General features: G+C 46.5%; 1 protein-coding gene across 1 annotated transcript in view; it reads right to left on the bottom strand.

Annotated features, from left to right (window-relative positions):
* Positions 1-1,119: 1,119 nt before the first annotated feature.
* The window catches only part of CDYL2 (chromodomain protein, Y-like 2), a 152,695-nt gene continuing 127,180 nt past the window's right edge, over positions 1,120-26,634 (bottom strand). The window contains exons 4-7 of the mRNA XM_004690354.2: positions 19,281-19,453; positions 13,143-13,353; positions 10,085-10,228; positions 1,120-7,642 (exon numbers count right to left, since the gene is read on the bottom strand). Of these exons, the coding sequence (XP_004690411.1) occupies positions 7,484-7,642; positions 10,085-10,228; positions 13,143-13,353; positions 19,281-19,453 (687 nt within the window). The 3' untranslated portion in view covers positions 1,120-7,483. The remainder of the gene's footprint in view (positions 7,643-10,084; positions 10,229-13,142; positions 13,354-19,280; positions 19,454-26,634) is intronic.

Genomic DNA, 26,634 nt, shown 5'->3' with positions numbered 1-26,634 from the left:
TCCCGCCTGCCCCGGAGGTGACCACAGGGCATAGCAGACCTCTCCTGACCCGCCCGCTGCTCCCCTCAGCAGTGTACTTCGTCAATCTGCCTGTTCTGCTCCCCACTCTGTCTCTGGTGAAGCCTCTCGCCACCCCTAAGCCTCTGGCCTGTACCCTAGTTCTGTATGCACAAATAAATAAATCTTAAAAAAAAAAAAAAAGGGCAAAGAGGCACGCACAACAAAGCTGATGACAATGATGATGCAAGAGCAATAGAAAGAAAAAGGAAAGGGAGGCCAGCATCGGGAAAATCTGGGCTTCCTCATGGCTTCCCCACCATTGAACGGGGACCAGATGGAAAACAAGCAACTCAAGCTGAGCGCCTTCTAGACCTCCAGGGTGTCAGCAATTATGTAGAGAGTCCTTTCTGGACTACACTGTGGACAGCTCAAGTCATGGCACGATGACTGACCTTTCTGACATTACTAGACCCCCAGTTCTTTACAACAGTCTGAGAAACCTGTGCCTTTGAGCATGGGTAGCAGTGGGAGTGGGGTGTGTGTGAGGGGCAGTGCCCAGCAAACCCCATCCCCAGAAAACCTGTGGTCATAAACCCCTGAAAGTCTTCCCTCTTTCCACAGCCCCTCTCTGGAGCCATGGCCCTCATCATCAATGTGCCTTTCAGCTAGTGTGGAGTGAAGCATGTGGAGGACTTTGCAAAATTCCATAGTGAGGGATAGTGCTGATTGCTACAGCAGCAGCCTGGGTTGAACAAGACTAAGCTCCACAGAGGTTTCTGGCAGTGAGTATGGAATTCTATGTAAGGCACATTCCATGAACACTAGGGAAGGAGGACATTGACCCCCTAAAAATAAACCCATGGTGCCCCTCCTATCTAGGGTCCTCTGGAATCAAGGAATCAGAGCCCATTAGCACAACTCTCTGAGTAACTTGTGTCTCAAGCCTCACATCCATGTTTGGAGACACCGATGAGCCCCAGATATCCATACACAACCCAGAAGCATCAGAACCAACAGCTCCCTGGAGAGCCCAGAAACGTCTCTGTTTGGCAACCACAGAACCTAGTTGTGAGCTTTATGTACAGGCTGTGAAAGGGGGGACAGAAGCAAATGCAGACGAAGTTTCAACCTTTTTATTCAAAGCAGCCTCTCACAATGTATAAATACTGCATATTAGCACACATGAAAAATACAACTTCTAAGGCACCCAGAAATGTGTTCACACACGTTACAGGACCATTCACAAAGAGAGTGTACGATTTGCTCTAGACAGTCAGCATTTGATAAGTCAGAAGATTATATCCCTCAGTACTGCACCCAGTCTCACAAATATTTACAGCGTGGTGAGAAAGGGTCAGCTGTACCTGCTTTATAATTCTATGGAGTACTCATACTTACAAAGACTCAGAACTAGTTAAAGACTCTCCCATGATAACCTGGCAAAATAAAACAAGTAGCCTAATTTGCAAAGGTCTCCTTGGATTTTGGTGTGTGCGCTACGTCCATGGTCAAATCCCAACACTCCTAGGTGGGCTGGGTACGTTTTTGGTAGCCTGCTTCATTATCAGAAGTTTGGTGATAAGCCTTACCAGTAGAATACCACTTGTTCAGCATCAGTGACTTTGCAACCAGTCCATGGATGAACGTGTCATCATGAATGAGAATGGAGCATCACCTGGTGTGGGAATGGAAAGGAAATTCTTCTCATGCCAAACAGTGACTGGATGGATCGATGTAGAACACAAAGCACGTGGAAATAGGGCAACTGCAGGATCTTGCTGCCCAGTGTAGATACATCTGAAGAACTTGCACTGAGGGTTTCTCTTCAGATGGAGCCATCTACACTGCTCAGAAAACCTGGAAGAATGCCAGATCTCCACATTTTATGATATGGATACAGGCTGAGACTACACAGCAGAAACACCCACCTCACCTGAGAAAGCAAGTTTCAGTCAGAGAAACTCATCTTTCGGAGCCTTGTCAAGGAGACAACAAATCTATCTGTATGGCCAGCCGGGAGGGTGGGGGCGGGGGAGGGGAGGCTGTGGAATCCAGCAGCTTCTCCGTGCCAGAGAGCATGCTTACACGCCCATCTCCAGATGTGCCACCACCTATGAAACTCGTGCTTTGTTGAAAATGGAATTCTTTGGTCCTTGGTTTTATGAAAGGCAATATATTTCACAATCCTATCAACATGGACGCCGGTGAATGACTTCAAGCTGAGACAGATGGCACAGGGACAAATCAAACACTAAATGGAAAACTTTACATACTCTGAACATCCTGGAGTCCTCTTTGTGAGGTCTACCTTCATGACCAGCCAACCAGGCAGGGTCTGGTCAACCCACAGGGATGCCAGAGCTGAAGCTGAACCCAGACTTATATTGTCTGTAAACAAATTTGAGGCATATCTCCAGGCTAATCGTAGGAACGCTGACTGTATGAACACCTCTTGCTAGAGATGAGCCAGGCAACATATTTGATCTTAGCCATCCTATAGCCCTGTTCTCAAGGTCATCTTTTAAACCTTGGGAAGGAGAGTCAGTTCATAACTATGGAAGCATGCCAAGTTTGAAAGGAATCATAACTGGGAAAAAATATGTAGCTCCAAATTCTAGTTGATTTGCTTCAGCAAATATGGTGGACATCTGTCCACAAGCTGATGTGTCCGTTCTGAGTCTCAGGTGCCCCGCTTGCTAAGCTCACACTGAGCAGGGCATCACACCCAAGGTTCATGGATCAGACACTCCGGACACAGGGGAATGCTGATGCCGCCACCAAAATCGCCTCCAGATTGTCTGTACAGTAAGACTCATGTGTAAACTTTGTTAACGTCTCTTAAGGACTGCTGACCTCAGCCAGACTGTTCCAGATCACCCACCAGGAACCCAAGAAGGTCACTGCCAAGATCAGAGCATGTGTTCAGAACAAAAGATGAACCAGCATCCTTCCCCGTGACCATACCTAAACTAAGCCACACGTGGCTAGGCAAACCTGTCCTTGGCCCACGCATATGGCCAAGGCCAGCCACCAAGGTGCCCGTCTGGCCCTTGCTGCCATCGGCGCAACCAAACCCTTCCGACTCGCCGTGACTGGTGGTTACATTTAGCCTATCAACGTGGCTCCCGTTGTTTGGAAGAAACAACCCGTATTACCCTTATTTTTTTGTTTGTTTGTTTGTTTGTTTGTATTATGCAACAAGCTTAAGGCTCTGCTCACAAAATCCATCAACTGCCACACAGTGAGAATGTATAGGAGGTCTTAACTACATATGTAGTTGTGAAGCCTGGGAAATTTACTGATCCTAATGGTAAGGCTTATTCACAGATTCAATACATTTTCAAATTATACTTCGAACTCAATTACTTTGAGAAAAAAATAAATTAACCTGCTCTTTCACAATGTAAGAGCATTAGATTCGAATGGGGAGGGGGGTGAGGGACAACATTGGCACCAAACCAGTATGCTATTTTCTGAAAGAACAAGTGATATTGATGGAAAAGATTGCCTAGAACGCATATCCTAACTTATCACAGAAATATAAAAGTTTATATTCTGAAAATATATACTGTATTAAAGTCTGTAAGCATTTCAACCAAAATTTGCAGAAATAACTAAGCAACACTTATCTACAACAAAAATATACATGCAAGACAACCCCCAAATGGTTTCCCTTAAATATCTACAAAGGCAAAGTGTAGATTTTTAAAGATTATACAAAACCATTTACAGAGAAGAAAATAAAATACTTAAGAAATCTCATTTAGAGTCTTAAATACTGTGTATATTAGTGAGTGTGTCTAAACTAATATATACAACAGATCTAAGTATCTGAATAGAAACACAGAAACACAGTAAGAGAAGCAATTCTGCATTTTAAATGTTCACTTAGGAAGATTCGAAGATGGTTCTATTTGTCTCTCTTTGTTACAAAAATTTCTACAGAAACTAGATTGGAAAATTTCATGAATGTGACTAAATTTCAAATTAAAAAAAAAAAAGTTTGCAAATTTTTTTAAACCAACAGTTAATAATGGGAAATGCAATTCAGTCTTCAGTCAAGGCTGTTTTTAAACGTGGATATTCAAAGATACAGCTGCATTGATCAAAGTCTATTGTGATGGTTATTTTTCCATCCTCACCCTCAACTTCATGTGGGAAAAACCTATTTTCATGCTTCAGAGAGAACATCTCCTAGTTTCCGCCATACCAAACAAGAATAGTATTTCAAATCAATTCTCTACAATCTTCTCACAGTTCCCCAATTTCATTCTTAGAGGATAATATTTGATAGTTTTTACCCACAAACATTATTCCAAAGCCAAAAGGGATGTGTGAGTACCTTGGCATTAGTCTGTGGCTTCCAAATGTTGAGGGGGGTCTGGCCACTGTAGTGATGCTCTGCAAACCATCCTGGAGTGGTTGCAGGAACAAGATGCCAGGGGCTGGAGCAGAGAGGAAAGAGACTTTCACGCATAGCTCACGAGTAGACACAGAGTAGACTGGCCACAAGTTTCCTTGACGAAAGAAGACACACAGCTGTTCTTTCAACCCCAAAAGTCATTCTGGTATGGGGTTGGCAAGACCAGCAACATCCCCCCACGGGCTTTCCCCAGCTCTGGCATGTGACAGACAAGGGTGGGTTGGGGGCAAAGCAGAGCAAGAGGAGGGGAAAGGGCACCCTATGGGGAACAGGAGGGCATTGAACTACGAGATAAAGAAGGAAGCCTGAGTCCTGTCTGGAGAAAGCTGTCAGGATAAACCCTGCCACCACCATGTTCTACCCCAAGTGGGTTTGGGATAAGTTACCTGGATTTCACCTACACATTATCAAAACAACCATCCAGAAAGCAAAGAAGGCAGTAGTTTGGTCTACCCTGTTTGCAGCAAACACATTTCGCCAACTTTTGAGCAATTTGTGGAACATCCTTCTTGGGGTGACTGTATGCTGACAATACAACACAGAAACAAACAAACAAAGGTGTCCTGTAAGCCACCTCCTGTCATACCCAGGACCTGCAAATTATCTGCAAGCGCCGCACCTCAGGCAGGGTTTCACGTTCCCGCCGTCATGCAGAGTTGGTTCCAAGACAGGATCTGATGTTATTCCTAAAGCTAAATAGAACCTTTGAGTTTCCTTTAGCAGGGAACAGAGACAGACACGGAGCAAGGGATTCTGAAGCATCACTTCCATCTCCAACAAGATAAAACCTGACCCCACTTCCTACAACTTCTATGCCTTACACAGAAGACAAACAAGGGGCTTTTCTGTGGCAGAATTAGCAATGGTGAAGAGATTATCTGCCACAACGTACAAGTAGGAAGTTTATCCAGGGGCTCTGGGATGCTTTCTCAAAGGAACAGACAAAACCCCAGGGGTGTGACCACAGGCTTTGGGTGTTCCCCTGCAGAAATGTTGATGTCGTAGACCTGCAGGCTCCACAGGACCCTGCACGGATGAGGGAAGGGTTCACAGGACATCCATTCTGTCTTGCTCTGGGTGTGTGCAAGACACGTGCCATCCCCTGCTGGCTCCCCATGGCCAAACAGCACAGCTGAAGGAGAAGGAAGAAGGCAAGGGGTTTCCTCTTCTCCCTGACCCTTGCAAAGTTATGGGGAAACTCAAAAACAAGGCTTTCCTGAGAGGGAACTAGGTTGTCCTGGGATCAAAAGTTAAGAGAAACTTCAGCTCCACTGTGCAAAGGACATGCAGTTCTAAGGAGGCACACAACCTGCTCAAAGCTCAGGCCCTAAAGCTTCTCCAGCTGTCTCTCCCAGAGGATACATGAGCTTTTAGGGGAGGAAAACGGACCAGGGGAGGGAGGCAGCTGTGGCAATGACTTCCCCTTCTTAGCCTTCCTCACCTCTCCAGCTGTGGCCAACTCTTAACGGCTCCACTTAACTCTGTCCAAGGGAGGGTCGAGGGAGGCAGATGGCAACGCAGGGATATAGATGAGGGACCTCTGCGAATGCACGTGAGAACCTAACTTTTCTGGGAAGTGACCACAACCCAGAGCATGCTCCTGTCATTTCTCTGCCCTAACCTCTCCTTTTTCTCCTCACCAAGGAAAACCAATCTCAACCCCTCCGTGATGCAAAGACTTTGGCCTGATGTTATCCATTCAGCCCTGGGGTCCCCAGGTAGCCCAGCAGCCCTAAAGCAGGAGCTATGAACCCCCATTATTGCTCCCTTATGTGTAGCTTCCAGGAGAATGCATCACCTGGGCTTGTGGATGCGAGAAGAATTCAGACCTACTGACAGCTCAGGGCAGCCTTCTCCAGACCTCAGTGCACAGGGACGAGAGGGACTCTGAAACCAAGGTCAGCATTTGCCCCAAAGAACAATGTCACACCCTAGGGCCCAGGTAGTCAGTCGGGGCAGGAACTATCCCTCACCTCCCACAACACCACACAGTGAGGGCCTGGGTTTGTCCCAGCACCGCTCAGCCTGGAGGTCACTTTGTCTCCTGAAAGGCAGCAGAGTGAAGAGAAAACTCTCCCAAGATTTCCCTTAAGCACAAGCCTAAAGAACAAATGTTGTTCCAGCTGACAACTGTTTTCCATGCAGAGGACCTGGTACAGAGGCTTTCCTTTTATTCGCACTAGTATTTCCATTTCCGTCTCTCTGCATCTTAGTTCTACCTGGTTCATTGCTAGAATGCACCAAACGGCAGGAACCTGGTTTGGGATTTGGTCCGGGGCAGTATGAAAATAATATCTGTGTCAGTGACAGATATCGTAATATATAAACAAAAATAAATAAATTAAATAAGTCTGATTAAAGAAAAAACATTTTCCTAGTAGTTCATGTTTTTTGCAAAACTAGCTTTACATATAGTACACATAAATTATCAGAATTTCCACTTACATTGTTTTAAAAATATATATTTAACAAAACATTCCTAAATGTACAATATCTGGGTTTGTAAATCACTCAATTAGGTTTTGAGACCAAGCCCTAAGAGTCACACAGGTCTGCATCAGAGAGGAGACTGGGGTTGCTCTGCATGATCATTTTGTTCATTGGTCTGGAAATTCCCTAAAATGCATTGTCCCCGTCACCAGATCTGCATGTAACCAGAGAGAGCCAAGTCTCCGAATCAGAGGCACTGTGTAGACACAGCCTGAGTCAGGAGGGCGAGGCACAGCTTGTCCCCGCCCGGGACCAGGATGGTGCATTTCAGCAAGTGGGGACAGGACAGCGATCCCTGGCAGAGGCCTGGGAAGACATAGCCCTCGGTAGCTCTGGAGCCAGTGGGGGTGGGGGCACAGGGGAGGCCAAGTATGCTGCGTTTCCCATCTGTGAGACAAAACCAAACCAATGAGGAACAAGCAAAGGACACGAGGAAATGGACACAACCCTAGGTTTTAAGAGACGCCTTGACAAACTCCTCGGCCGGGCACACTCTGCTCCGATTTCTGAAACACGGGGCAGAGCTGGAGTCAGATGCCCTTGAGCGCTGCGGCAAGTGGGCCGAGGCCCTCAGACTTCATAAATTTTGTCCTGCAGGTAGCTGAACAGGGAGTCCAGGCCTTTGGAGGAGCTCCAGAGCTGCTTCAGCATCAGGCATTCTTTCTCATTCACATCTTCCAGCACCGACTTCAGGAAGCTCCGCACCAGGCATTTCGACTCCTCTAACACCTGGGAGGAAAGCAGACCCTCGTAAGCAGTAAGCAGACCACCGGGGATGCCGCGCCACAAGACCCCACCTGGCCTCCGAGGCATCAAAAGCCAGAGGGAGCTGCCTCCTGCAGTCCACAACCTGCCAGCACCTGGCCCCGGGGGCCAGGAACAGACTCCAGCTGGGCCAACATGTTGCATCCTCTGTCCTGAGGTGGGTGGGTGGGGCCCCCGTGACTCCCACCACACAGCCTTGTCTTATACCCCAGGGCGAAGTATTGATTACTCTGGGTATCCTAAAAATGTCTGGGAAATCCTGCTGTTTAGTTTCAACCTGTGTTTCATTGGCATGGGGATCATGACACCAAACTCGAGGGTGGGTGGCTGAGATGTAAGAGGAAGAGATAATCTGATGGTTGTCAAAGGAGCCCTAAAAGCCCCACCCACCAAGTCCCTAGTTCAAGAAGCGTAGGAGAAATAATAGGAGTACTTACTGAACCCACGATCAATGACAATTGTGGCAATCATAGGAATGAGTCGTAAGAATAATAGCAATAGTCATGCTATCATGTCACAGAAGTAGGAACAGTAGCAATAGTAATGCAGGAGTAATAATGGAAGTGGCCACAATAACCATTGCACTAAGAATAATCGTGCTAATCACAGTAATAACACCGGCAATGCCACATTAACTCTACAGCCTCCATGTTCATTTTCTGCATTCTTCCATTTGCTCATCTGCAGATGGGCAAGATTTTTATTTCTACTTTATGGACGCTGGGCCAGAAGCTCAGTGACATCACATTGCAGGGCCAGTGGATGTGGCCTGCAAATCCTCCGCTGACTCTGACATGCTCATGGCTGCCTCTCCTGGCAGGGGCCCTGTAGGAAAGTAAGGCCTCTGATCATCTTTCCACCAGCCTTTTCTGGCCTCTGCGGACAGCCCCAAGCACTCAGAAACAGGAAAGGCAAGACAAGAGCTCATCGGCCACAGCAGGTCAGAGGGCTTATGACTTATTCCTAGCTTGGGCAGCACTGGCAGGGAGCACGGCTGGCAGAAGGCCAACTTCCTCTCGGCATGTCCTAACACCATCTGCCAGAGGCTGGGGGTAGATGAATTTCTCCAACAAATCACCCCAAAGGTCCTGGACTCATCGCTCCACAGCAGAGATCTCCCTGCAATATCTCCTCAGCAGGCACTATCACCTGAGATTGTCTATCACCCAATGAAGTCCTCAGTAGAGTCTCTAGGCCTGTCTCCTAACCTCCCTGTCAGTCCCTTAAATGTGAGAAGGAGCTTAACCTCCCCACTGGAGTTCTGCTTTGTGCCCTCACTCACGCTGCTTCCTCTGCTTAGTATTCTGATCAGCTCTCTTGAGCTAAGCAGATGGTCACCCACCATCCCCACTGGCCAAGGGCCACAAGATTCCCTGAGACGTGGGGTTTTCAGAGCTAAAACCAAGAGAGCTGGTGACCCAGATGTCATCAGGATGGTCAGGAACAGGATGAGCCACGTACTTGGCCCACAGTGAGTGCTCATCAACAATGCTGAGACCATCCCAAAGCCACCCTACCATCACCACCACCCCCTATCAACATTGTCAATATCATCTCCATTGCCATCCCCATCATCATCATCATCCTCATCATCGTCATCATCCCTCGCTACCATCAACCCCAAATCTTCATCATCACCATCATTATCTCTGTTACTAAGCTTCCAGGGAGCACAACTTACACAGCAGCTGATGAGGCAAATCAGGGTATGTCAGCTGGGGGAGGGTCTGCCGGGTGAAGGGGAGAAATAAGGGTGTATCTGGGGCCCCAAATCCTGCCCACCACCTCCCTAACGCTGAAGCACAGCAAGTCCCAGGTCTGAGTCTCCCAAAGCGACTTTCTCATCTCATCAGCGACCATGGGGCTCCGGGGCCTTTTCTCCACCTTCCAACAGGATATTTCCATACTGTGCTCAGAGTGATTTTATCAGATAAAATCGACATTTAATTAAAAACTGGCGCCTCTGAGAAGGTGTTCTATTTATCTATTTTCCAATGTGTCACCACAGTCAACCAATGATGGTTAAATGCACTGAGCACTTGGTGGCAGCAGATGAAATACAAGAGGGAGGGGGCCAGGGGTCCCTGCTCTCGAGCCAGGCTGGCGTAGCATCGGCCTTTGCTTCCAGTGTCTTTGCAATTTCTGGGTGTTTTCTGGACATGTGCATGTTTAGAACTGTGTTTTAAGGCAACTCTCTCTGGCCTCTATCTAAATCTCTCCTATGAGGTGATGGGGAATTCTAATCATGCTGACTGCCCCCCTCCGAAACGCAGCTCTCAACACCCAGAGGAGGTACTTGTTAAATCCCAGGGCTTGTGGCAAGTCAACGAGCTCCTCTCAGCCCGGCGGCCCTGTCTGCAAAGTGTGTCTACTGTGAGGGTGAGCATGCGAAGCGTAGCAACTCACCACGGCACTGCACGACGCCATCTCCTTGACACGCAGCATGACCTCCTGGCTGAATGTGGTTGGCCAAAAGACCTGGGACACGAGACCTCGGCTGCACGCCTCCTGTGCTGTGAGCTTCCGCCCGCAGAAGAGCATCTCATTGGCCTGGAAAAGCAAAGGCAGGCTGAGAGCGGGGTGCCTGCAGCTGTCCCAGTTCTCAGAGGTGGGACAATCATTTGTGTCCACAAGTATCTTTCTGAGACAAGTGTCAACAGTTCTCATCACAGGCTCCAAAGAAGTCAGGTACCCATCGTGGACAGTGACCCTATTGGGACTGGGTCTGCCCGATGTCCTGCCTCCATTCTTTGTCCCCCGACACCTGGCAAAGGACCCACAGGAGTGGGTACATACCTCAGTTTGGGTGCATTTCAGTGCTGAGAGCTATGACAGAATGATGGGGAACTGTGGATGAGGATTAACTAGGATGCCGCAGCTCTCGGAGGTTTCCATCTGGACTGGGGTAATGGGGATGGGATCTTCCTCCTTCTCCAGTGACAGGTGACAGTCAGCAAGCCCTGGGCCACCCCTTCTGGAGCCCTGCTCTGTGGTCAGGCAGGTGCATGGAGGAAGGAGGAATGACAGCCCAGGCGAGTGAGGCCTTGGTCCTCACAGAGGTCCACTCCAGGACCTGCCAGTTATGGGAACCATTAAGTTCCTTATCAGCCAGTTACACTGGCAACTAAAGAGACCCCAGCAAGAAACAGCATGATCCAACATGGAGAGTCCTGTGTCTCCTGGAAGCCCAGTCAAGAAGGTAGAAAGCACAGGCTTTCCTTGGTTTCCTCAGCACCCCACTCCCCAAAGAGTTTCCTTTTGCTCTCAAGTTGGCAGCTATCACACATGACCTGGGGTGGGTTACATGGATAAAGTCCTAAGCACAGTGGGGGCTCAGAGACCCACCAGATTGTACTAGCAAGGGACCATCACGCTGGTGATTAGGGTTGATTAGTCACACTGTGAGACAGGCCCCGTGTCCTTCGGGAGGGGTCTCACCTCCTTCGCTGACACACACACCCCTCCCTGACCTGCCATCCCTCTGGCTTCCCTGCACTTCCTCTCCTGTCCCTCGTGCTCAGTCATGCTTGGATCTGGGTGCGTTCCTCCCCGCTCTGTCCTGCTTGTCACGCCTGGGCCACGATGACCGAGTGCATAGGCTTTCATGCCGGTGTGGAGAGATTGATTAGGTCATGCATACCACATTTGGTGAGCGATCTGAAGATAAATAGCTGTCATTAGACTTATTTAGAAACACCTCTGTCTCAGGAAGGGGAAACAGAAGAAAGGAACTTGGTAAAGGGAGCTGAACGCAAGGCCCCTGGCAAGCATCTGTCTCAATCAGCAGCATTCTTGGAGTCTCAGGAATGGGTGACATTAAAGAGAATGGAAGTGATAAGACCAAAACAACTTTGCATCTTGTAACCACAATGGATAGGTAGGAACCGGCGTGAACCACAGCTGAGGTCAAGAGGACTATGCCTGCCTCCTGGCCCTGCCGTTCTCTGCCACCAGAGACACTGGAGCCTACCGCACCCAGAATCCAAATGCCTTATCTGTGCTGCCTGCCTGCCCTGCTGTGCAGACCGGGCAATGTATGGGTTTGGGCTGATGGTGATCTCCGATAGTCTCTGGCTGCCCTTTAAGGCAATCATCAAGGAGTGACCCGCCCATGAGGCTAGCGTGGGAGCGCCCATCCTTGCAGGTCCGCTGGGCCTGCCAGGGGCCTCCCCCACCCCCAGCCTCCTGGCCATATCAAAGAACAGCAGTGTGGCTGAATGTGCAGTTCTTTACCCCTCCCTGCCCCGGGGAGGACAGCAAAGAGTCATGGGACCCAGGCTGCTGAGAAAAACCCAGACTACAGGGTCAGACAACCTGCACTGCCTTCTGCTTTGCATGTTACCCTACAAATCTCTTTGCCTCTCTAAGCCTCAGGTTATTCAGGCAAGTGTGAGGATTCAAAGAGATGAAAGGAGTGAGAAGACACCACAGAGACCAGGACCTTCATGGACGGAGCCCGTATGCTACTATCTCTATTTCCAGGCCAGATCTCGCCTGGGCTTGCTGAGGCACTCCCTGATGGGCAGGGGCTGAAAAGAGCAGTGGCTGCTCTAGAACCACACAACACTCTCGACCTCAGTTTCTCCACCTGTAAAACAGCGGGAAAACAACTATATTTGCAGATGGTGGGATGAGGGAAGGACATGACCATGTGCAGAGTGTCTGCCTGGCACACAGTCTGCACACAGTAGGTGCTTACCGACTGCTCGGGAAGCTCCGGGACAGCCCACTCAGTCTTTGCAGTCTGAAGTCCATCCAGATGTGGTGTGTGATGCAAGTCAGTGCCCACAATGTCAGAAGAGGGCAGCAGGTGGTGTCTAAAGGACCAGCTGGCCTGTGCAGAATCTCAGGGCCTCAGAGGGGCCCTGCCAAGGTGTATGCACACTAAGCACCTAAGAATTTTACCCAAGGAAATCAGTCTGGGGCAAGGACAGACAGAGACTCTCCAGAGCAGAAGAGGCAGTGAACTCAGCATGCTGCGTTTGAAAACAGGATGTGCCTGAACTGAGCTCACAAGGTATGGGGACTACCTGGGAGTCACCTGGAGGTTACCTATGGGTTACCTAAGAGTCTCTGAGGGTTACCTATGGGTTGTCTGGGAGTTACCTGGTAACTTTTGGAATTTCTGGGATGTGCATGGGAAGGCCAGAGATCAAACAGGAAAAGGAACAAGACTGAAGGGGTTGTGAGCACCTCTCAGCTGAGGAGCTCAAACTCAATCCAGAAGACCCACTGAAGACTTGGAAGGTCAAGGACACATCAGACAGTGAGGTGCTGGAGATATCAGATGGAGACAGAGTGGAAGGGATTTCCAGAGCAGAGCAAGCACACAATGGGAGGGCTGATCACAGACCTTCAACAAGTCAGAGGTCAGGATGTCCCTTGCAACAGAATGATGGTGTGTTTTCTTTCACACTAGATGAACACCTCTACCCACACACACAGGAGAAATGAGGTGGCTTACCAGCGCGACACCCAGAATCTGGGGGAAGGTGTATGAGGAGCAGCCGGCGGGAGTGAGGCGGATGGTGGCATAGGGGGTCTGAAACCAGGCCTTCTCACTGGCCCACACGATGTCGCAGAGGGGTAGGATGGAGGCGCCCAGGCCTAGGGCGGGCCCATTGATGGCCACCACAATGGGCTTCTTAAACTGGATAAAGGCCTTCACAAAGTCCCTGGGAGGAGAGAGAAGACCCTCTTTAATAGGTGACCACAGTTAGCCAAGGCCCATTGACACTCTTGAAAGTACTAAGGCTGAAATAGCTTCCCTCCAGGTCTGTGGAGCAACTGCAGGTGATCAGAGGGGAATGGATGCCCAGTAAGGGTCTCCTCTTCCAAGATACAGGCCACTGAGCTGTAGGCATGGGCTTGGCACGCTTGGTGGTCAGTGCCAGATTTTCAGAGGAATATCCCAGGCCATGCCCATCTGGCACTGCACCCAGTTACCATCTCCTTCTACTTGCAAAAGCTGTGGCACAGACAATTACATTATAGACATCCTAACGAGACAACCTGAATCAGAACTAGAAAAAGAATCAAAAGGCAGGTGTAACAAAAAGGCACATCTGAACTCAAGGATTCTGTATTCTGAGAGCATTGGTTAAAGGTGGGGCGTGGGGCTTCTGGAACTAAAGATTGTACACTACTGGAAGTATTATAACTTGGCTTGATAATCACTTTGGTGATGTTGAAGAAGAATTCAAGCTTCAGATGGTGGGCATGGGCTGGGATTGATGACATTTAAGACTTTTTTTTTTCAATCCTAGAATTGTCTGTTCTGAATTAACTGAAGGGATACCAGACCCAGCCAGGACCTGATGAGGACCAATGTGTTAAAGTGACTTTGGCCAAAATTGTGGAAGGGAAGAATGCTGAGCTCTCTCCTGGAGGCAGGAGGCATGACTATGAGATCTGACAGTGTTGTATCTCCTGCTTTTCTGCACTTAACAGGATTACCACTTATATCTTGACCTATTAAGCAGAGTCATCCACAACAATCTCTGTTCCCTTTGCCTGAAAAGGCTGTTTGCCTTTCCTCTATTTGCCACACAAGATCTATAAAATTTTAATATCCATCTGGACATGGAGGAAAGATCCAAGACATAGCGTAAAGCCTGAGTTCTTCATTGTTCTCAGATGGAAGATTCAAAGCTACCAAGATGTCATAAGAATAAAATTGAAATTTCTGACCATGACCTTGCTGTGCTTACTTCTCCAGGCTTATCTCATGTTTCTCTTGCTCCCTTTCACTGTGCAGAAGCCCCATAAGCCTCCTGAGAGGTCTTGGAAAACATAATTATTACAATTTGCAATTACTGGCCTGCGATTGTCTTGCTTACTTGTTTTTTTATTCTCCTCCCCTTCCACTCCTTAAGGAAACCCACAGTCTGCCTTGGGCCTCACTTGGTATCCTACATACTGGAATTGACACACAATTAATAGCTGTGGCTAGACCATGGAGTCTTCCAAAGCCAAGGCAAAGACTGCAGGGCTATGCAAGGATCACTAGGCACATTCCAGACCTGTTTTCCTTCCCCTCTTCTTCCTGGATCTACTGCTAGAACACATTTCCCAGCCTCCCTGTATCAGCTCTGGCCAAGTGACCAAGTGACCAAGCTGATGGAATGGGAGTGGAAACTATATGTAGCATTCCCAGGCCTGGTCAGTTCTACCTGGCTTCTTCATGTTGATGATTCAGACAATCTTGGAAGACATTTATTGAGCCACAAGATGGGAGAAGTATGGTTCCTGAATCACCTCTTGGAGGACAGGCATAGGCAGATCAAAAGCATCTGTTTTAAGTTCACACATGTGAAAAGCAGGTTTCTATGATAATTGAGTCATGATATATTTGGGGGGTTATTTATTACAGCAGCTAATACAACTAATACAAATGTTGAGCTGATTTCTCTTTTCTCCACTGGTAACCTTTCCCTTCAACTCTTAGCAAAATAAGTATCATGGGTGATATGTTGAGATTAAATTCAACTGTGAAAAGACTGCTACCAAGATGTCATAAGAATAAAATCGAAATTTGTCCAGGCTTATCTCATGATTCTCTTGCTACCCTTCACTATGCACAACCCAATGGGCCTCCTGAGAGGTAAAAGGCTATCTTATGACTTAGCTCACCATGAAAGTACTCCTGTGACTCCAGCTTTAAGGCACCACCTTCAAGTAATGACTCCCATATGACTGTGAGTAGATGACGGGGTTATCATGGTCACTGCTTACCCCGACCCTTTTGGGGAATCCTGTCAACACGGTGCTCTGATTCTTGCTTTTCCTAACCTCATGGCATTAGTTACTGGTTCTAAGAGCTTTTCACCAAATACAATTCAGAGTCTGAGGGGGTATGGGGATTTTTTTTTGCAGCATCCTTGGAGCCACAGGGTTGGGGTGACTTTTAACAGATGTTTTATTCCCAAACATCCTCATACAATTTCTGGATGTTAGATCTCAGAGTTGGGAAGGACTATCAAAGTCATTGTAACAAATCTTCCCCTCTGTTCAGAATTCGCTCTATAACATCTGCAAATGCATCACCTGGCCTGTCAAGCATTTTTAATAAAAAAAAAAAAAAAAAAAAGAAGGTCCACCTCTGTCAGGAGGACACCTCCTAGAGTGGACTGCTTATGAGCCTGTTCACCCTGCTCTACCAACTGTGGACACAGTCCTACAGGCATTGGCTTCAGCCATGACAACCGTCTGAAAACTTTCACTCTGAAATTTCCAACCTGAGTTCTGTGCTGGGGCCTCAGAGACCCTTAGGAGGGCTAAAGGGATAAGTAGCCCAATTCGACCCACCACTCCCAGCCCTTCTTGCTTCAGTCAGCCAGGCCTTCATTTCCTGGATATAACATGTGATGCAGAGACCTCCCTCCCCATCATTTTCTCTCACCTCAAGCAGTAGATCTCTATCACAGGGGCCCAGTGGATGTAGACTCCAGACAGCAAACAGGATATTGCATTTCAGACTCTGCTGCTCAGATATCTGATCTCAACTCCTCGGGTGGGGGGCTGTGCTGGGAAGGTGGTGTGCAGATCTTCCCAGAGTCAAAGGCCGCCACACTGACCTGGCCCTCGCTGCTCCCCCCATTCAACCCAAGCCTTGAATCTCCTGTCCACCAAGCTCCTGCCCACCACAGGTGTGGCACAGCAGCAGGCATTTCAGGGTGTGAGAGGCTGGGGTTAAGACTCAACTCTGCCCCTGCCTACTGCTGGGATCTTGGACAAAGTATCCAGGCTCTTGCACCCCCTTTTCCTCCTTGTAAAGTGGGGAGGCACACCAAGGGTGACTCTCTATAGGGCATTTAAGAATTAAATGGGCCTGTGCACCCAAGGCCCCAGCACACATAGGAAGCCTCTGACAAACTGTGCACTGCTTCTGTGGAAGGCAGACATGACTTCCAGTCAATTCTCGTGACTCAAAGTCACGTTCCTGGCTGACAAAAGGCTCCAAACCAAAATTCTGTTCCAGGGGTATTTAGATTTCAACTGGATCTACTGAATTTGTTGTGACCCAGTTACCCATTCTCTTTAACCAGAGTCATGGAGGGCAGTCGTCTCACTTCCAAAGCTCAGAGCCATGTCAGCTGGTTTGGGGCCTGTGAGTGCAGACACACATTGACGGTCATCCTGGGACCCCCAGGGGTGTTCCAGGAGCCCACTCCGCATCAGACCCAGGTTTTATTAGGAGTAATGGTAGGTAACAGCAAAAATGATGCTTCACATCTACTCTCAGTGCAGGTGTCGGGAACGGTCCAAGGAGTTCATGTGGGTTATCTGATTGCTCTTTGTCGTGGCAACCCACTGAAGAGGCCAGGCCATCACTTGATGGTTTGCATTTTCCAGATGAGCTAATAGGCTTCAACAGATGACAATATGCCTAAGGCTGCATGGCTGGTAGTCTTCTGGCATCTGCTAGTTCAATGTGCCACAGAAACTCAGTGCAAGGGCCCATATGTGCACACTCTTTCTTCAGGAAACAAGAGGGTGCCATGATCAAGAAGTATGCCTGGGCTCTGGAGGCCAGCCCAGCTCAGAGCATGCCCCAAGGGAATTGAGCGTGTCAGTGGGTTACAAAGTTCTGCAGCCAAAATATGTTTCAGTCATGGTAGATTCTGAACATAGTTCTTTCAAAAAGCCTCTCAAACCATGAATATGTTATTATGCTGGGAAAATTCTGCAGAAGTGGGGACAGAAGTTCAGTGTGACTACCCAAGTGTACACATCCACAGTGCCTTTCACTCACAGAGCTACAATGGAAATGTATAGAACATTCTCTGGGAGTGTCTTCTCTGCCACATCAGTTCCCTCTCCTTGAAGCATGGGCTCCAGGTCGAGGCAGGTGTAGTGGAGCCTCCTGATAGGAGCTGGTGATAAGGAGACATGTAGTCGCTATGAGGTGGCCTGCAGCCTCCCCGCAAATGTCTCATCCTCCTAGTCCCTGCATAACCTTCCCCTTAACCCTCTTCTAATAATTACCTTTTCTCTCTTGCATAAAAAATTTGGATCAGTAGCACAAGGGAGTAAGTCTCAACAGCCACCATGGATTAAGTTCAAACCTTGGCCAGGTAACTAACCCACATGATGCAGCAGACCTTTCCTGTCTTACCCACTGTTCCTTTCAGCAGTGTATTTCAGTAGATCTGTCTGTTCTGCTCCCTACTGTCTCTGATGAGACCTCTCACTCCTCATCCTGTACCTCTGGCCTACACCCCAGCTTTTGTATGCATAAACAAATCTTTAAAAAACAAACAAACAGTAATTTGGATCTTTCTGCTGCCCAAACATTTCCCACACAATCAGTGGTACAGAAACCATTTGGTTAGGGTGGGGCAGGAGTTCTCAACCCTGGCTGCACTTTAGAACCACTGGGAGAACATTCAAGGAGAACGGCCCAGCCTCAGGCTAACTAATTTGGTGTCTTCTAGGGTGCTGCCAAGCTTCTGAGTTTTGGAAAAGCTTCCTGGGACTCTTTGTGCTGTTGGGGCTGAGAACTCGTGATCCAGAGGAAATTCCCATTCCCTTTCCCTGTGTCCCTGCCCAGCTCAGGAAGGAGAACTTCTGATCCCTTCAAAGAAGCAGAAAGAATTCCCTCGTCATCTTGCCCTCTGCTCTACCTAAGAGTAGTTCATCTTCCTGATGAGATGTGAACATCTGTACTCATTCATCTGGAGGTGGGCTAATGCATCCAGCATATCCTCCAGTTTGGGGTTCCCTGTGCTATGCAGCTGGGAAAGTCAGAAGCCAATTCTGCTTCAGGTCCCAGCCTTATTCCCAATGCAACTTTCCTACAGCAAAGGGTATTTTTAATCCCAGTCTGCCTCATGCATCTCCTTCACCACCAGGCAGGCTCTCAGAGTGAGTACTTCTCAGGAGAGCAGACAGGACACTATACCATGACTCTGTTCTGACACAGGCAGAAGCATGTACTTTCCCAGATGGAGAACAAGGGTGATATAAAGGTAGCTAAAAGAACCTTAATGGAAATCAGACTCACTTACTTTTGGTAAATCTGTGAAGAATGGGGAAATAACTACCCTTCAGTGTCCCAAAAGAGACAGTGATATCTTGGTTCAGATGTTACCCCCAGAATCCCAACTTTTGCCCAGAGGCACCAAGAGATGGGGAAATATTCTCTATCAACCTAAGTCTGCAAATATACACTATACAGGGAACCCATCAACTTCCTCACCAGATTGAATCACATTAGCTCCAGGACACAGGAACATCCAGAAAAGCAGGGATTTTACCATCAAGCAAAAGATGAGATTATATGAATAAAACATGGACGATACCAGATACTGATATTAATATAAAGAAATAAAATCTCCTTTTGATCAAAAGAATAAAGTAGGACCGAGCCTAGGAAGCAAAGCCATCCCTAACCTTTGGCAAAAAATACAGGATGCCTAATTAAAATTCACATTTTACAAAACACATTTTTTAACAGAAGTACATCTCAAATATTGATGTGATATATTTATGCATAAAAATTCTTGGTTGTCTGAAATTCACACTAAATGAGCAGACTATAGAGCTATGTGAATGTGATGACCCCATGCAAGTCCCACAGTGACTGGACGGCAGACCTCACCTGATAGCTTCAGCAATCCGGGTGCTCTCCTTTCGCCGGTCGCTGGACAGGCGGCCAATTAGGTAGGAGTAATCCAGGCCACTGCAGAACACGCTGCCCACTGCACTGAGGAGCAGCAGCTTGCTGTCATCTGTGGCTGCATTGCAGAGCGCTCGCCGGACCTCCTTCATGATCTGCAGGGAGAGAAAGATAGGCAAGGGTGTTAAGTTTCTATCTAATAAGCTCAGGATTCTCAGACTTTCTCATTCCTGCTGAATGCCTTTCCCGTGAGTGTACAGGTTCATAAATATGCTCTATGCAGGGATCCTCTCCTGAATATAAGCCAAATCCAGACCAAGCAATGAAATACCAAATCTATTACTTCCCTGTATCATTTTTGAAGCAGGCAAAGAGGGCTAGTTAGGGGGTATTAGGGTCACTGGGTGCAGACTTGGAAGTATGGAATGGAGTTGTTTGACCCCTAGTAAATCTTTCCAAACCTTCCAGCATTTGCTAGATTAGCTTATTTTTAAAGGGTGGAGAAAACTCCTATGCACAGCCCAGGTGACCTTTGTAAGCTATCCCTAGAAGGCATGGTTTAATTATGCCCATGCTCATCCTAAGTTCAACTAAGAACCTTGAATGCTGGTTGGTGGCACGTGAAAGTGGGCTTTGACATCAGACCTATAAAATGTTCAAAGTGCCAAAGAAAATAACTATCAAATATAAGTTCTGTATCCAGCTAAACTATCACTCAAAAGTAAAGATAAAGATTGAACATATTTCAGTAAATGAATGGTTAATACTCTTAGGCCCTCACTGGAAAAACTAAAAAGGATGCATTTCAAAAAGAGGAAAAATGTATTCAAGAGAAAAAGTCACCTGCACAGAACAACAAAGTCAGCAAAGAAACTGGCAAAGAAACAAACATAAGAACTGACTATAAAAATCATGACACTGGTTGAAGGTGGTGTTTGCACAAGGCAGAACTATAGTCCGAGGCAATAATATTATATATAAGGCATGAGGTGGGAATGACTAGTTAGAGCATGTCAAGGAAGGAAATTATTACATGTAAGTGTTGCTATGTGTACATAACTGAAGGAGAACTTTTTAAAAATACAGGAATTACAAAGCATGGCGAGCAAAATGTAAAGGAAGCACAATCACTTAATCCAATAGAAGTCAGGGAAAGAGCAAAATAACTGCAGGAAGTTCATGGTAATAGAAAATAAAGGCCTGTATTTGCTTGGGGGGAGCAGGAGGGAGAACCAGGAGGCAGCACGTGAGTGGGTTTCTGAAGGATCATACTTAATTTTGCACTGAGCATAATTAAAGGGTACAGTGAGAAAACATTATGAGTATTGTTTTTTTAATTTATACTTTTAAAAGAACCTCCCCTCTATTAAGCACTTAGAGGTATCATGGATTGCATCAGCAATTTGCACATAACATTCACTCCAAACAAAAAGCTGGTAAAGAAAAGAAATGGTATTCTAACCTTGTAAGACTCAGATAAGTGAAGCAAGTTGTCTAAGAGGTCCATAAGACGGAGGACCACAATGCAAATCTGACCCCAAGATCCTTCCTCTCTCCACTACTCTCCACTACAGGAGGAAGTTAATAAATGGATGCACTTTCATGGAAAAAGTAGGACTAGATGTCACCCTGAACCAAGAATCTCCCAGCCTGTGCTTGTGCTCAGTGAGAAGGACAGGAGAAGCACTTTGCACTCGAGCAGTGTATAAGCCACAGATACTCATTTCTAACATCAGAAAAGCTTTAGGCCACGTCTTGTGGGCCCTTTAATCCATCTGCCTCCAGAAATAGACACACTCTCACCTATATATGAACTCTTTTTCTGAGAGGCAAATAAAAGTAAATCCTACTGTTGAGACACGAGCTGCAATTCTATACACGGCCCAGAGACTAGCCTCTGAGATCACACTTACTTGTCAATTAGTAAAAACAAAAGTCAACCCAAATAGCTACCTCCTTTATGAATTGCAACCAAGACACAAGCTATATTTTTACTTTTAAAGAAAATCATGTTATCTAGTTACTATACCAGGCCTTTGCCTTTTTCATTTTGATAGCCCAGTTTGGACTGATAGCTGGGATTCCACCTTCTTGAAGGACCCAAGATTTTTTAATGTCGCTATTTCGTTTAAAGAAAAATTTTCTAAAGTTATTACACACTCTATCTTCTTAATTGGGATGAATGACATGCCCACAATGACCTCCCAGGTTCTCTTGTTAGCCTGCCGCAGAGCAGCCCCCTCAGAGGTTCCTGGGGTTGCCTCTACTACAAATGGTTTCAGATCGCTATGTGCTTTGAAGTCCTAAATCTTTTCTTGAGATTTATTGCCTTGCCACTTGTTCCTGCTCTTGATGTCTTCTCAGGGAAAGACACCACAGCTACATCCAACTTTGGACCTTTCATGAGATTAAAACCAAATCCACTAAAACTAGGGGAGTGGGTTAGGGTCTCTGTCTCCTTTTCACCTTTACTCGCTGAGCCAAACAATCCACAAACACCTTCATGGAAGCTTTCCCCAATATCCCTGACTAAATGGAAACGCTTCCTTCTCCCACACCCCAAGTATGCTCAATCCCGGTATAATACCTCAGCCGAACGCTCTTGTAGAATCCAGCATCCTTTCCTCATCCTGCCAACGACCTGACTTAAAGTCCTGTGAGAGGCAACATCTCAGATGGCCCCCATGCTCTTCTCCTGTGGTCTGCAAGTCCCATGGACTCCCCTTGCATCTAGATTGAGCCTCTTGCTGCACTCCTCACCCTCTCAAGACCAGCTTGGGATACAGAGAGATGGCAGCAGGTCTTGGCATCCTGTTTTGGCTCCCTCTCATTCCTTGTACTGCTAGTCTGGGGGAAGCAAGCTGCCATCTCGTGAGCTGCCCCGTGGAGTGGCTACTCCGAAGTCCAAGTGGCGTTGCCACATGGGCAAGAAACAGAGATCTCTGGCCCAGGAGAAACTGAACCCTTCTAACAGTTACTTGGGCAAGTTTGGAAATGGATCCTGCTCTTCTGAGCCTTCAGATGCGGCTGCAGACCCCACTAATACTTTAACTCAGGTCCAGATGCCTGACCTACAGACACTGTAAAATAATAAATGTTTGTGGTGTGAAAGCATGTTGACTGCCACTTGCTCGGTAGCAACAGGTAACAAATTCAATCTCTTAAAGAGCTAAGATAGTATAATATCCTTTATGGCTAAAATCCATCCAAACACCTAGCCCAGAACCCTGCACCTGGTAGAGTATATGTCAGGTTTCTTGAATACTGAGCAAATGCTCCAGTCTTTAAAGGCTTTCCCAGGATAGCTGTAGTCTAACGGGTGAAATTGGACTACCACAAAGATACGTTCAGACACATGCCCTCAAATAACAGCTTTGTTCAATGTTTCACTTTAATGCTGATGAGAAAAAGAAGATCCTGGCCAATGGTGAACAAAATAATGCTACTTGAGAACCTCATGTCCTTATTTTTATTTCATTTAAAATCACAATTTCCAAGAATATACTGATGACATTATGTGAGAACTTACTGAGCACTGACAATGGTGGCCAGTGTTATAAAGGAAGGGTGCACAGTGTTAAGAAAACATAGGAGAGCTCTGCCCTGGTGGGGAAGAGGAGGGAGACTCCTGTGGAAGCGATGGCTGAGCGGAGATCTCCAGGAAGAAGGATCAGATAAGCAAGGAGGAGGGAAAGGCTGTCTTGGTCACAAGATAGGCATGGTATGTGCAAAGGGGCAGGTGTGAGATGACAGGCGTGTGGGAGAGGAGAAGCAGATGTGTACTAACAGACAAGGCTGCAGTGGTGGCCAGGACCAGAACGCACTAGCCTTGCAGTCACATAAAAGTTTATGGTTCCTCACCAGGCCCATCAGGAGCCATTGAGGTGTTTGAGACATTTGAAGTATGTGTGTGTGTGTGTGTGTGTGTGTGTGTGTGTGTGTGTGCGCGTGCGTGTAGGGGATGACACAGTGAGATTTGCATTTCCAGCAGACCTCTGTCAATTTTGTGGACAAGGTATTGCAGGGTAGGAACCATGAGAGTGGGCAGACTCGTTAAGAGGTTATTAAGATAGTCCAGGAAAAATAGGTCAGCAGTTTGACTGTAATGGTTATGATGAAAATAGGAAGAAGGAAACATATTACAGAGCTATTTAAAAATTTTAAAAAATTCAAGTGAATAGGCCTTGGGGAATGGTGTGGTTAAGGGGCCGGTCAGCAGGAGAATGAAGTGTGAGTCCCGCCTGTCCAGTGTGTTCCTGGGGGTGGTGGCGCAGCTGTCTGCTAAAGCAAGAAGCAATGCAGAAAACCAGGATTTGAGTGAGGGTTTGGGATATTTTCCTAGTAAGGGAGTAGATGAGCTTTTCATCACCAAGACTTCCAGCCATCTATTTTTCTGGCTTTTCTCATTATCCTGATTCTATGCTATATTCCAGACAGGAGAAATCTCTTTGCCTGCTAGATTCAGAATCTAGTTAACAAACCCTATAAAGTATTAATTTATGCCCATGAGGTCAATCCAGCCAAAATAAGGTAAACAATTAGAAAATAAAATCCATTTGTGATCATAAAGATGGCACCATGCAGTTCCTCCACCAATAAGCCAGAAATGACAAGGTTTCCCAAAGTCACACAGTGGGAAACTGGTGGAGGATACAAATTCAGATCTACTAGATTCCAAAATCTATATTCCTCCTCTAACTCTGCCTTCACATGTCACAGACTCTTTTGTAGGGGTTTCTCTACCCAGTTAATAGGTTTATCCGCACAGCCAATCCTCTTTGGTTGTTGAGACAGCTGCAAACACCAGGTCAATAGTCTTCCCCATTTTCCTCCTGGCCTGTTACCAACCAACACCAATTAGGAATATAAGCCCTCATCAACTGAGCCCCCACCTCGGGGTTGAGAACATGTGCTCTGTAGATCAGTCCATCGTGACCCATTCTCCATTATAAGGAGGCTGTAGCCAACACACGAAGCGACTCCAGGGAGAGAATGAACTGGGGGACTTCATGTTCATTCAATTTATCAGAAGAAAAGACTGTGCCTTCTTAAAGCATGCTTTTAAAAAGTAGTGAAGTGGGAAAAAATCCAACAAAAATTGATTCTTGTGCAGAGATTTCATAAGGAGCTTAAACTAACAAGATTTCCAGGTGTCTGAACACGTGACAAGTAGGCTTTGGGGTAAACCAAAGGCTAGGAATTCTCTGAATTCTACAGAAGTTTCCACAACAGAGAACCCCAAGGAGGTTCTACCAAAAGTCTGTTCCTTACAGACTGGCAATCATTCCTGACACTCACACCTACAACCCCCTAAAAGAACCATCACATTGAGGGAAATAAAAGAACCATTACATTGAGGAAATTATAGTGGTAAAAACATGTGATTGAAAGTTTTAGGGCACAGAACCTCCTCTGTACTCACTTTCTGGGGTTTCCCCAAATGTATCGAGTACACTGGGAAATGCCAAGCCATTCCAGCAGTTCTACTTTGTGTCAGGTCACTCCATGCCTGTGCTGCTTTCTGTCCAAACACACCCTGTGGTCAACCCTTCAAGTGCTCATGGCTACAGAGGAAATCTGAGTGCAGAAGATTGCAGGCACAGGCAAAAGGGGCTTGGGAGTGAGCCCTGTAATGGGCCCCTCACTGGGCTGATTGTGAGAAAATGGTGGGTGTAAGTGGCAGGATCTTGTCTACCTTAAGTTTACATTTGGTTAAGCTGTGGGACCCTATTAATTCTCTAAGTCTACATTTTCTCAGCTGCTATCAGCAGGTTCTGTCATTTTTTTGTCATTTACCACTATGCTGACCTGTCCCAGGTGAATTCAATTGGTGAGGGCTGCTCACGTGAGAGTTTCCCCATTTACACCATCAAGAATCTCTTCATTGTTCTGCACTACATACCCCATATTTTGAATGATGTTGCCTGCTTAACTGCATTAAGCATTTATTGTTTTCACTGTCCTATTCTCTGAAGACATAAGTATGCTTAGCACTAAAATGTAATGTGAAAAGCAGTCAGACTCCATTAAATTTTTTTTTCCATTAAAAATTTTAAGACTGTATACCAAAGGACACCATTGAAAGTCTAACAATACAACCCACAGAATGGGAGAAAATATTTTCAAATCATGTATTTCACACGTATCTAAGATTCAGAAAATACAATAATTAAAAGAAAAACAATTTTATGAATTTGCATAGGACTAGATATTTTTTCCCAAAGAAGATAGACAAATGACCAATAAGCACACGAAAAGCTGCTTTACTTACTAAGAAAACCACTGCTTATTCTGAAAACCCAATTCAAAGCCAGAATGGGGTGCCACCTCACACCCACTAAGATGACTAAAATAAAAAAGACAATAACAAGTGTTGACGAGGATACAAAGAAATTAGAACCATTCTACACTGGTAAAGCAAATGTAAAACAGTGCAGCTGCAATGGAAAGGAATTTGGCAAGGACTCAAAAAGTCAAACACAGATTTAGCATATGATATACCAGCAGGAATATGTCCAAGAAGACTAGAAACATATGTTCACAAGAAAATATGTACACAATTATCTGCAGCAATATCAGGAGTAGTCCAAAATGGAACCAATCCGAATGTCCCTCAAGTGAGTAACAAGGAGACACAATGTGGCATATCTACACAAGGAAGGAAGGCAGTACAGACACATGGTACCCATGGACTGGCATTGAAAACATGCCATAGCATGGATAAACCATGGGAATGCACCTAGCCAAGAAGAGTATACATTTGGTACAAGCCCGTTTAGAGAAATGTCCCAAACAGGCAAATCTACAGGAGCGGGAAGTAGATGAGCAGTAGTGTTGGACAAGGGGCAGGGGAGTAAGAATGGCTACTGATGGGTACAGGGTTTCCTTTTGGGGAGATGGAAATGTTCTGGGATTAGATAGTCGTGATGTCTGTACACCTTGCGACTCCACTACCAACCACTGACATATGCCTTTTTTTAAGGGCAGTATATCTCAATAAGCAAAAATGCAAGTGAGTTTTGTGAATATCAAGTCAGCCAAGCAAATAAATTTAATAGGTTGATTACAATAGTGGTTTGTTTTTGTTTTTGATTATATACATTCCAAATGTACAGGTTTTTAGGAAGAGAAAAAAAAGAGTGAGGCACCGACATAATCACAGGTGGGCAGGAGAGTTGCCGTCTGCAAAGGGAAAAGATTTGTGAAAAGAAACCCTTGAAGAAACACCTGCATAGTCACAGGTGGGCAGGAGGAAGCTATTACAGGTGTTTAGCTGGAAAAGACCAAGGCATGCAGTTTGGATGGGAATTCAGCTGACTGAATCTCTCCATTTACT

The sequence above is a fragment of the Condylura cristata genome, unplaced genomic scaffold (genome assembly GCF_000260355.1).
Source record: "Condylura cristata isolate star-nosed mole 26May11 unplaced genomic scaffold, ConCri1.0 scaffold00028, whole genome shotgun sequence".
Lineage (NCBI taxonomy): Eukaryota > Metazoa > Chordata > Mammalia > Eulipotyphla > Talpidae > Condylura > Condylura cristata.
Note: the sequence above shows the minus strand (reverse complement) of the source record. Positions and strands in the feature narration are given on the sequence as shown.